Source organism: Oryctolagus cuniculus, chromosome 6, assembly GCF_964237555.1.
Source record: "Oryctolagus cuniculus chromosome 6, mOryCun1.1, whole genome shotgun sequence".
NCBI lineage: Eukaryota > Metazoa > Chordata > Mammalia > Lagomorpha > Leporidae > Oryctolagus > Oryctolagus cuniculus.
In genome coordinates, this window is record NC_091437.1 from 3,273,947 (window position 1) to 3,286,495 (window position 12,549).

Below are 12,549 nucleotides of genomic sequence, written 5' to 3' on the forward strand. Positions count from 1 at the left end.
CTGGCCACTGAATCAACAAAGTGGGTTTTCCTCTGTGGGGAAAAGAAACCTGTCTAAAGAACTCTCAATCAACTCGGCAGTCAGAGCATGGAAGCGGGGTAGGGGATAAGACCTGGGTCTCATTGTTCAACACTGATTTTGTTTTTGTAGGAATAAAACTGCATCTTTGGGAGGATTTCCTGTGTGGAATCTGCTTTTCCCACATCTCCTGGATTCACGAGACAGTACATCAACCCATTCACTGGATGACACAGTCAGAGAAGGCACTAACATTAAAAAACCCAGGGAGTCACTCGGACCCAAGCCAACGAGGGCTCAGTGGAGATACCAGATCTGACCTGGTCAGCTCAAAGTGTTACACAGCATAAGTTAACAGCCTTCTCAGTGGCACAGTGAGCTAAGCCGCCCCCTGCGATGGTGGCATCCCCACTTGGGTGCTGGTTCAAGTCCCTGCTGCTCTACTTCCAATTCAGCTCCCTGCTACTGCACCTAGCAAGTCAACAGCCCTGCCACTCACATGGGAGATTCAGATGGAATTCCTGGCTCTGGGCCTGGCCCAGTCCTGGTCGTTGAGACCATTTAAGGAGTAAACCAGCAGATGAAAAATCTCTCACTCCTTGTCTCTTCCAACCTCTCTGTAACTTTGCCTTTCAAAGAAACAAATCTTAAAAGAAAAAGGAGGGCCAGCGCTGCGGCTCACTAGGCTAATCCTCTGCCTGTGGCGCCGGCACCCTGGGTTCTAGTCCCGGTTGGGGCACCAGTTCTGTCCCGGTTGCTCCTCTTCCAGGCCAGCTCTCTGCTGTGGCCCGGGAGTGCAGTGGAGGATGGCCCAAGTGCTTGGGCTCTGTACCTGCATGGGAGACCAGGAGGAAGCGCCTGGCTCCTGGCTTCGGATTGGCACAGCACGCCGGCCGCAACGCACCAGCCGTAGCGGCCACTTGGGGGGGTGAACCAACAGATAAAGGAAGACCTTTCTCTCTGTCTCTCTTTCACTGTCTAACTCTGCCTGTCAGGAAAAAAAAAAGATAAAAAAAGAGGCTGTTCCACTGACAATCATTCTTACTTCAGGAAGGTGCAACAGGGAGGCAGGGTACTTGCTGTCTCAGGCTGTATGAGGGTCTCTCCCCCTCAGTGCTGCTGGCTTGAATAAGGCTTTCTGGAGGCACTGTCCTGTGCACTGTGAGACGCCCGATGGCACCGAGGCCTCTACCCACCAGGTGCCAGTAGCAAAGCCCAACACTACCACCCTGTGACAACCGCAAACGTCTTCAAGCGTAGCAGGATGCCCATGGGGGGTGGGGGCCTTTCCCTGGGTAAAAACACCAGTCAAGGGAGGCCTTGGAAGTCAGCGGCCAAGGCTAAGTGGTGGAAGGGAGGGGCCAAGTGCTTGTCTAGATCCATTTCTGAACACTGAGGTGTCCTGGGAGTGAATGACCTGAGACAGGAACTCAGCCTCAGCAGAATGGGGAGCGTGTGCCAGGGCGTGGCTGACGCTGCAGGAGGAGCGTGTGCCAGGGCGTGGCTGGCGCTGCAGGAGGAGCGTGTGCCAGGGCGTGGCTGACGCTGCAGGAGGAGCGTGTGCCAGGGCGTGGCTGACGCTGCAGGAGGAGCGTGTGCCAGGGCGTGGCTGGCGCTGCAGGAGGAGGGGTGAGATTCAGAGCCGAATGCTCCCTCAGGGCGACAGAGAAGGAGCACACGTGATGAGGGCCAGCAGGGCAGGAGCCCCAGGACCACCACCCCTGGCCCAGCGGGAGACCTGGTGAGCTGAACAGCACACGGAAGACTGCAGACGACAGAGACTGCTGAGTGTTCGAATCACAGGGCTTCTATGTTTCAGAGATCTACTTTATTTATTCAGAGACAGAGCTGGAGATCTTCCATCTACTGGTTCACTACTCAGATGGCTACAGTAGCCAACGCTGGGCCAGGCTGAAGCCAGGAGCCAGGAGCCAGGAGCACCCAAGTGTTTGAGCGTCACCTGCTGCCTGGCAGGCTCATGAGCAGGAAAGCTGGGTTGGAAGTGGAACAGCCGGCCCTCCAGCCATCGCTCTGACATGGGATGGCGGCTTTGAAAGCAGCTGCTTAACCCGCTGCGACACAATGCCAGCCCCTGCAGGCACCTTTATTTTCTTATTATACCTCTGTATCCTTTCTAATGAGAATTTATTTTACAGTAAGTATCAGGGAAAATTAAGGGTGTTTCCATGTATTAAGCTTTCAATTTGTAGTTCCACAGAAAATTCTGTAATTCTACAGGAAATGCCTTTCACTCCCCTCCCACAAGAATCCGCACGAGGGGACCCAGCTTGAGGGACAGCATCAGCCCTTCAGCGTAAATACTGCTCCTGGAAGCTTCAGGGGCTTCGTCTGCGTTTTGAGCTCTGTAGCACAGGATGTGTTTTCACAAGATGGAGTTCTGTAACAACCAGCAGTTTCAAACAGCACTAAGGCAGGCCAGCGCTCCAAAGATTAAAAAATGCCGATTTCCCGCGACTGCCCAGCCACCTGTGTCTCAGCTCGGCAAACACAAGCCACGCACTAATGAGCAGTGTGTTATTTTTAGGCTCTCATCTGCACTCATTTAATCAGAAATGTGGAATAAATTCATGATCTGCAGGTCAATATCATTTGTGGCTGTAGACAGCTGTGGGACTTTCAGCCATTTTTCTTCATGAAAAGGTCCTTAATTAAGCAGATACTTAAACTCTCCGAAGACAACGGAACCTTGAGTTATACCAAGACATAACATATATAAGAAATAAACAGGCAGCCCACTATTACCCCGTGTTTTTCTAAAGCATCCCTCAGCCACATATGACACAGATATTTCACTTTAACCATGGCGCAGTGGCCCAGCAAACCAGGCCCTTGCCTGGGACACACACGCCCCATGTCGGAAAACTGGTTCATGTCCTGCTCCTCCCCTTTCAATGCGGCTTCCTGCTGATGCCCCTGGGCAGCACCAGGTGGTGGCCCAAGTGCTTGGGTCCCTGGCACCCACGTGGGAGACCGGATGGAGTTACAAGGTCCTGGCCTCAGCTTGGCCGAGCCCTGGCTGTGTGGACACCCGGGGAGTGAACCAGCAGATGGAAGAGCGATCTCTGCTTCTCTCTACCACTTTGCCTTTCCAACAGAGAAGTAAATCTCCTAAATACAAATGAAAAGTAAAATCTTGAGTGGCATTTGGCTTCTATTATTTTGTAGTTCTTATACTGAGCACCGTTCTAAAAGGAAGTTTAGACTGAAAACGTGTAAGTTTACCAGACGGCTTGAGGAAGTCAAGGCACCCCTGAGTGGTCAGGGTAAACAGGATCAGGAGATGCCGTGGTCCTGGCCTCCCTTCTCTCCAGACCACAGGAGCCTGCGGGAGCCCCAGCCCAGCCAGCCCTGGGGTGCACGGCCAGCAGCTCCGGGCGAACCCCTGTCACATGCTCCACACTTCTATTCTGTGTTCACCTGGGAAACCACTTTGCCCTGACAACTTCATCTTCTGCATCGCCAGTGTCTATCAATAAAAAGAAAAACCAGAAGCCACTACTGCCAGCAGGGGGAGCCCACGCCACTCAGGTGGAAGGAGGGAAGGCACTGTTGGCCGACCAGGCCCTGCCCCACAAGGCAGGCACCCAGGCTCCACCCACATGGGAAGGCTGACTTTAGGATGGAATCGGTGACCGGCCCTGTAGCTGAGAAACGCGCTGGACGGAACTGTACGCTACGTTTCACCGGACCACGGGCTGTTGCACTTCCCCTTACTGCTCTTAAGGACAGAGGGTCTGTCTGTGCTGCCCTGTACCTGCGCCGCTGAGTCTTGAACATGCTTTCTAAGCTCTAAGTGGGGATCTGGAATACCCGGAGGGAGTAGCACGGTCCCACACATCCTGGGCCTCAGTGGGTCCTTCCATTTGGGGAGTCTATAGGTCCTGCGGTAGGGACTTAGGACTACAGGAGTAACTGAGATGGGTGGACTCCTGGTATCGGAAACACCATTCGTACCTAGTCTGTATTAGCACTGATACCCATCTAGGTAGACCGGAAGCTCACACACTCTGTCTCACAGCTCTGGGCTATTCCGCGTGCGTCTGGAGAGCACACAGGCCACTCCTCAGAGCCCGCTGTGGCTGACAGGGCCGTGGGGGCTGAATGCCCAGACGCCGATCTCAAGGCCTTCGCGGCCGCTGACCCAGTCAACTCTCTTCACCCCTTCCCCCTCCTCGTCTCAAGGGGAACCAAGCGAACACTTAAGAGTCGCTGAAGCCAGACTGAGGTGAGGCTCAGTGTGTCACAGGCACACAGCCGAGCACGCGTGACCTCGGAGCACAGCACCACAGGCGCACGAGGTGCCGAGACGAGACTGGGAGCCCCGGAGCCAGCAGGTCTGACGACAGCGCCCCAGACATCTCCTGGCCGACAGCCCTCGGAAAGGCAGGGCCTGTGTGCTGCGGACAGAACAATCCACCGCGGCTCCGCTGCCCGCCTGACGTCTCCACGCGACTGCTGTCACGGGTCTGGCCTGGCCCAGCCTGGCCCAGGAGAGCGGCAAGGCCTCTCCCGAGCTGAGGGCTCCTACCCGCGTCATCACTCCCCCCACACTGCTCTCTTCCAGAACAATGCCCCCTCCCTCATCACTTCTGAGCTTGGACCACCGTCCGCCCAGCACCGCCCGTCCAGCACTGCCCGCCCCAGCACCGCCCGCCCCAGCACTGCCCACCCAGCACTGCCTGCCCCAGCACCGCCCGCCCAGCACTGCCTGCCCAGCACTGCACACCCCAGCACCGCCCGCCCCAGCACTGCCCACCCAGCACTGCACGCCCCAGCACCGCCCGCCCAGCACTGCCCGCCCCAGCACCGCCCACCCAGCACTGCCCGCCCCAGCACCGCCCGCCCAGCACTGCACGTCCCAGCACCGCCCACCCAGCACTGCACGTCCCAGCACTGCCCGCCCAGCACTGCACATCCCAGCACTGCCCGCCCCAGCACCGCCCGCCCAGCACTGCACATCCCAGCACTGCCCACCCAGCACTGCACGTCCCAGCACTGCCCACCCAGCACTGCACACCCAGCACTGCCCGCCCAGCACTGCCCGCCCAGCACTGCACGTCCCAGCACTGCCCGCCCCAGCACTGCCCACCCAGCACTGCCTGCCCCAGCACCGCTCGCCCAGCACTGCCTGCCCAGCACTGCACACCCCAGCACCGCCCGCCCCAGCACTGCCCACCCAGCACTGCACGCCCCAGCACCGCCCGCCCAGCACTGCCCGCCCCAGCACCGCCCACCCAGCACTGCCCGCCCCAGCACCGCCCGCCCAGCACTGCACGTCCCAGCACCGCCCACCCAGCACTGCACGTCCCAGCACTGCCCGCCCAGCACTGCACATCCCAGCACTGCCCGCCCCAGCACCGCCCGCCCAGCACTGCACATCCCAGCACTGCCCACCCAGCACTGCACGTCCCAGCACTGCCCACCCAGCACTGCACACCCAGCACTGCCCGCCCAGCACTGCCCGCCCAGCACTGCACGTCCCAGCACTGCCCACCCAGCACTGCACACCCAGCACTGCCCGCCCAGCACTGCCCGCCCAGCACTGCACGTCCCAGCACTGCACACCCCAGCACTGCCCGCCCAGCACTGCACACTCCAGCACTGCACACCCCAGCACCGCCCGCCCCAGCACTGCCCGCCCAGCACTGCACACCCCAGCACCGCCCGCCCAGCACTGCACACCCCAGCACCACCCGCCCAGCACCGCCCGCCCAGCACTGCACGTCCCAGCACCGCCCGCCCCAGCACTGCCCACCCAGCACCGCCCGCCCAGCACCGCCCGCCCAGCACTGCACACCCCAGCACCGCCCGCCCCAGCACCGCCCGCCCAGCACTGCACGTCCCAGCACCGCCCACCCAGCACCGCCCACCCAGCACCACCCACCCAGCACTGCACACCCCAGCACTGCACGCCCCAGCTGCTCTGTCGTCTCCCCCGCTCTGCCCAGGCTGCCCGGCCCTGGCCGCTCCTCCTCACATGGCCACGTTCTTGTCTGTCTTCTCTGCACCCTGGCCCTATCGGCCATCTAGCCAATTAATCAAGGTCAGTTACCAGGCATCCCCAACATCTGCTCCATCTTTCCATGGCTCATTTAAAAAAGAAGTTCTGGAAAGCTACACTTCAGCTCTCACCGGGGTCACCCCGTGCACTGCACTGCTCTGATCTGCTGGAGCTGACAGCTTTATCGCGGAACCGAGACTAACGGAATGTTGAGAGGAGACTTTAAAGTTCCAACAGGTGTTCTTCCTGGTCCCCATGGCGCTGAGAGAGGCAATACCTGATTGGACGGTACCTCTCGCCTCAAAAGAATATTCCTGAACTCCTGCTTGTGGCCAAAAGGGAGCAACCTGAGAGGTGCCTTCCACCCTCCACCCTATAAAGCAGCTGCTTCCACACTGGGCGGCAGGTGCAAGGGCCGAGACACCCCCCCCCCCAGGAGAGGAAGGCACAGGTGACGGTGCCCAGCCTCCCCGGCCCCCGGCCCTGCCTGGTGCATTTTCCTAACGTTCTGGCAGCAATGGTCTCACGGAGCTCAGGAGCCTGAGGGCACAAGCTGAGGCTGTTGATGAGACTGAAATTCCAGGGCAACAAGGGCTGCTCCAGGACCCCAGAGCTCTCCTGTGTGGCTGAGTGTGCTCACTGAACAGCCACAGGCCAGACTGGGAGGCCTCGCGGGGAGGAGCCGATGCAGGCCGAGAGCTGGCAGGGACCTCGAAGATGGGGACGCCGGCCGGTCACCCATGGTGAAGACAGAACCTGCACAGCCCCACCGTACGACAGCGTGCAACCCAACCTTGCAGTCAAGAGGATTCAACAGTCATCAGCCTGCAGGAAAAAAACCTGACCCTTCCTACGAAAAGACAGCAGAAGCCAGGCCTCCTACCACACACCTTCAAAATACAATACAACGGACTGGACGTGTCAGGACAACGTAACCACAATCTGCAGGGCGTGGGGCGGGGAGAGCAGTCACCAGAAACAGACTTTGAAGAGACTGGGAGGTGCGCATGTGAATGCTTTTAAAAACACAAATTCCCAAAAGCCACGCCTAACACCTTGCAAATGCAAACAGCATCACATGCGTTAGAGACGGGTTTGCAGCTGAAAACATCCCACAAAAAACTTCCAGGTAGAGACAGTTTCACTGGTCAATTTATCAAATATTTAAGGAACTCTTACAGAAAACTGGAGGAAGGAACATTTCCCAAATTAGTGTGAACCCTTTAACCAAAAACCTGACAAAAATGCTCCAAGAAAATGACAGGGACCGGCGCTGTGGTGTAGTGAGCTAAGCCTCTGCCTGCAGCGCCAGCATCCCATGTGGGCACCGGTTTGTGTCCCGGCTGCTCCACTTCTGATCCAGCTCTCTGCTGTGGCCTGGGAAAGCAGTAGAAGATGGCCCAAGTGCTTGGGCCCCTGCACCCATGTGGGAGACCTGGAAGAAGCTCCTGGCTCCTGGCTTCAGATCAGCACAGCTCCAGCCATTGCCTCTCAAATAAATAAATAAATCTTAAAGAATATTACAGATAATATTCCTCATCAATATAGAAAAAAACCTTAACAGAGTAATGTCGAACGGAATTGAGCAATTCACAAACAGGACAGAACAGCACGACCACGGGGGTCTCATGCTGGCAATGGCAGGATTTCTCTCTAAAACCGCATGAGTGCAGCTCTTCCAGTCACCTCAACGGACGCAGAAGAGGCTGATCACAAAATGAGAACGCAGCCTGACGCTCGGGAAACCGGGAGTGGAGGGCTGGCCCTCGCGCTCAGGCTGTGAGGTGCGCCAGGGCGAGCGCGCCATCTCACACTTCCACTCAGCGTCCCAGCCAGCACGAGTGGAGGCCGCGTGGCAGTGAGGGAAGAGATGTAGATAAAAGGAGGAAGATCGGAAATCAGGGAAACTCCTCTAGTCACAGCAATAGAGCTGCGGCTGTAGAGTCCCCGAGGTTACCCCAAACAGGGCAAGACCCTAAGGGAACTTAATAAGGCAGCAGGACAGCAGATACAATATCGTAAAAAACCAAGTTTTTCTACACGCTAGCAGATTTTAAAACATGCACTTCACAATACTATTAACATATTACTAGGGCTACATGTAACGGAGTACTGTAAATGCATAACTCTGAAACTGAAAGGGTTAAAGGATAAATGGATGGGTGAGACATTCACCTTCTCCAATGTGACCTACAGAGTCAATAGAACCCCAGGGTAATGCCCACAGTCTTCTCTGGGGGACGAGCAGTACAAACTGACAAGCTGACTCGGGAATTTACAGAAAAATGCAAAGGACCTAAAACAGCTCCAACAGTTTGGAGAAGTTTACTCTGCCCGATTCCAGTCCTCCTGTGAAGCTCCAGTAACCAAGACAACGTGGTAGCTTAGAAACAGACAAGCAGATCAATGAGGCAGAATCAGCCCAGGGACAAGCGGTCCACGCATTCCCAACAACGGCCCTCGGCGGCTCGGTGAAGGTCTTCTCAACCAACGGCTCTGAAATAAACACGGGGAGGATCTCTGTCTCCAGCTCACACACGGAACAGTTAATTCCCCACGCGTCACCATCTACAGAGCCGTGAGACAGACACAACACCACCTCTGTGACCCAGGGACAGGCGCACACTACTCAGATAAAAGAAAAAGTTATAAACGGAAAAGCAAGGTACACTGGTTCTGCACCACCATGTAAAATGTTGGCTCAGCAACACAAAAAGGGAAATCATAGCCTGGAAAGACGTATTCGTCTGACACACAAAGGAGTATTTACATCCAGTCTTCAAAGAATTCTACGAAAAAAAAAAAAAACACTACAAATAAATAATTTTAAAAGCCCAATTAAAAGTGAGCAATAAAGCCGGCGCCGTGGCTCAATAGGCTAATCCTCCACCTTGTGGCGCCAGCACACCGGGTTCTAGTCCCGGTCGGGGCGCCGGATTCTGTCCCGGTTGCCCCTCTTCCAGGCCAGCTCTCTGCTATGGCCAGGGAGTGCAGTGGAGGATGGCCCAGGTGCTTGGGCCCTGCACCCCATGGGAGACCAGGAAAAGCACCTGGATTCTGGCTCCTGCCATCGGATCAGCGCGGTGCGCCGGCTGCAGCGGCGGCCATTGGAGGGTGAACCAACGGCAAAGGAAGACCTTTCTCTCTCTGTCTCTCTCTCTCACTGTCCACTCTGCCTATCAAAAAAATAAAAAAAATAAAAAAATAAAAAAAAAAAAGTGAGCAATAAGCCGGTGCCGCAGCTCACTAGGCTAATCCTCTGCCTTGCGGCGCCAGCACACCAGTTCTAGTCCCGCTCGGGGCGCCGGATTCTGTCCCAGTTGCCCCTCTTCCAGGCCAGCTCTCTGCTGTGGCCAGGGAGTGCAGTGGAGGATGGCCCAAGTCCTTGGGCCCTGCACCCCATGGGAGACCAGGAGGAAGCTCCTGGCTCCTGCCATCGGATCAGAGCAGTGCGCTGGCCACAGCGTGCCGGCCACGGCGGCCATTGGAGGGTGAACCAACAGCAAAGGAAGACCTTTCTCTCTGTCTCTCTCTCTCACTGTCCACTCTGCCTGTCCAAAAAAAAAAAAAAAAAAAAAAAAAAAAAAATTGGGCAATAACTTGAACAATTAAAAACTACATCTATATGATAAGCAAAAACATGTGATCCACATCGCTAGTAACCAGGAAATACTAATTGAAACCACAAGGAGACACCACCCCACGCCTACTGCAAAAGCTAAGATGAGGCCAGCGCCGCGGCTCACTAGGCTAATCCTCTGCCTTGCGGCGCCAGCACATCAGTTCTAGTCCCGCTCGGGGCGCCGGATTCTGTCCCGGTTGCCCCTCTTCCAGGCCAGCTCTCTGCTGTGGCCAGGGAGTGCAGTGGAGGATGGCCCAGGTGCTTGGGCCCTGCACCCCATGGGAGACCAGGAAAAGCACCTGGCTCCTGGCTCCTGCCATCGGATCAGCGCGGTGCGCCAGCCGCAGCGGCCATTGGAGGGTGAACCAATGGCAAAGGAAGACCTTTCTCTCTGTCTCTCTCTCTCACTGTCCACTCTGCCTGTCAAAAAAAAAAAGCTAAGATGAGCAAGAAGAGAAAACCAAAGACGGAAGACCTGCGTGGAGCAGGCACTCCTGCACCTGCTACCACCAGGTGCCCGGAGCACCACCTGCTACCACCAGGTGCCCGGAGCACGGGCTCTGCACTTCCGGGAGACAAGGCTCTCACAGGTAACCCCTGCTTTGACCAACTTCTGTTACAGCGGGTGACAGGTCGGTCAGGGCAGTCGTGAATACTCCAGGGGGCACTCTCTGCTTTGCAGCCACCACAGGTTTTCCAGGACAGGGAAAGCCACGCTCTGCTACTACATCCAAGACGGAGCAGTGTCCCCTAGAGTCCCACGCATGCAGAGGGCTGGGGTTAACCTCATCTGCCACTCACAGCCCGCCTCCCCCGCTGGCTCCCCTGGGGCTGCCCACCTCCTCCCTGCTTTGTCTCTGCACCAACACTGCCCTCCACTCCCCTCCCACTGCCCTCTACTCCCCTCCACTGCCCTCCACTCCCCTTCCACTGCCCTCCACTCCCCTCCCACTGCCCTCCACTCCCCTCCACTGCCCTCCCACTGCCCTCCACTCCCCTCCCACTGCCTTCCACTGCCCTCCACTCCCCTCCACTGCCCTTCCACTCCCTTCCACTGCCCTCTACTCCCCTCCCACTGCCCTCCACTCCCCTCCACTGCCCTCTACTCCCCTCCCACTGCCCTCTACTCCCCTTCCACTGCCCTCCACTGCCCTTCCACTGCCCTCCACTCCCCTCCCACTGCCCTCCACTGCCCTCCACTCCCCTTCCACTGCCCTTCCACTGCCCTCCACTGCACTGACTGAGTCACGAGTCCCTCCTGCCCCTCACCACAGCCACCGTCCAAATCTCATGAAGGGGTCCATGGTGTTAACAGCTCACCTTAAGCAGGCAGTGGGGTTGGGGTGTCTAAATCTTGATGATGCAGAGATTTAAATACATGCATGTACAGGTTCATACATGTGCGCGTATGTATACATGCACGTGCACACAGGCATGTGTGCATGCATAGATGTTCATGTGTGTGCACATTCATACATATGTGCATGCATGTATGTATATATGTTTATATGTGTGTATTTGTGTGTGTATGTATAGGTGTGCACACATGAGTATGTGTGTGTGTGTTTATGTGTATGTGTATAAATATCTGAGTATATGTGTGCATGTGTATGCATGTACGTGTGCATGTGTGTCTATGTGTATGTATGTCTATAAATGTTACCAGTTCACAGAGAGCTGATTTGCAGGTCCAGCAGTCTCACTGTTGAGGGGTAACGGTGCTCACACAGCATTACTGCCTAGCAACAGGAGGAACGCACAAATCCCAGCCTGGGGCGAATGAATCGCTCACTGACCACTGCGCAGAGGGTGGCTCGCCCAGAAGACACTCACATCTGGCTCAGTCTGGAACGAGATTCCGAGAGCCCCGCAGCCTCCCGCTGAGAGGAGCAGCAGGTGTTTCGGCAACAGCCTGGCTCCCGCACAAAGCAGACGGCTCCTATGGATTCAGCCGAGAATGCTTTTGTTTAAAAACGACACCCAACAAAGCAAACATACGGTGTTGCTAGCCTTGTTTTCATGACATTTTGATTCAGCTGTGCTCCAGCTTCTAAGCTCCAAATAGTCTACGGATGTCACAAAGGAAGGCAAATGTGACAAGTACACAGTGGGCTGACCGTGGCTGAACCGAACCACGTGACAGCGCAGGGCACCTGCACGCTGCACCAAGCACACTGCTGTTGCTGCTGTGTGAATTTCTATTTTGTTTGAAAGACAGAGAGAGAGATGTTCCACCTGCTGGTTCACTCTCCATAAACTCTCCATAAACCCACAAGAGCCAGGGCTGGCTCAGGCTGAAGCCAAGAGCCTGGTGCTCAACGCGGGTCTCCTTGTGGGTGGCAGGGACCCAAGCGTCTGAGCCATCCCCTGCTGCCTCCCAGGGTGCACACCAGCAGGCAGCTGGGACCAGGAGCAGAGCCGGGCCTCAAACCAGGCACTCGCGCAAGAGACACAGATGTCCCAGGCCAGGCCCTAACTTCCGTGCCCAACCCCCGCTGCCAAGAGCAGTCTTGAATCAGGTAGGAAGGGGTCCACGTACGAGCGGGACCGATGTCTGGATCGCCGGTTGGTGGGGTCCACTTGGTTCTTCTCTTTCTGTCTCCTTAGTACGGCTTCCCACTGAGGCGCTGAGTCAATCATGTCATTCTCCTGCCGTACTCTGAAAAGAAAAGCCATCACCGGAGGTCAGCACGCACACGTGTGCCTTGTGTGCCGCTCACCCCAAACTTGCTTTGAAGACCCACTTAAGCAGCAGCAATTTTATTATAATCATGAAAGCTAAGAATGTATCGACTGGATTAATATACGCATAGGAGATGAGATATGCACACACAGGGGTCTTCAAAAAGTTTGTGGAAATGTACATTATAAAAAAACTATGCAAAGA

At 56.3% G+C, this 12,549-nt stretch overlaps 1 protein-coding gene across 3 annotated transcripts in view; it reads right to left on the reverse strand.

Moving 5' to 3' along the window:
• The window catches only part of EPB41L4A (erythrocyte membrane protein band 4.1 like 4A), a 216,209-nt gene that overhangs the window by 7,711 nt on the left and 195,949 nt on the right, over positions 1–12,549 (reverse strand). For 2 of the 3 annotated variants that reach the window (XM_008248402.4, XM_051834525.2), the window contains exon 17: positions 12,202–12,321. The exons of the other annotated variant lie outside the window; for it this stretch is intronic. In XM_008248402.4, the coding sequence (XP_008246624.2) occupies positions 12,202–12,321 (120 nt within the window). The remainder of the gene's footprint in view (positions 1–12,201; positions 12,322–12,549) is intronic. 3 annotated transcript variants of the gene reach the window in all.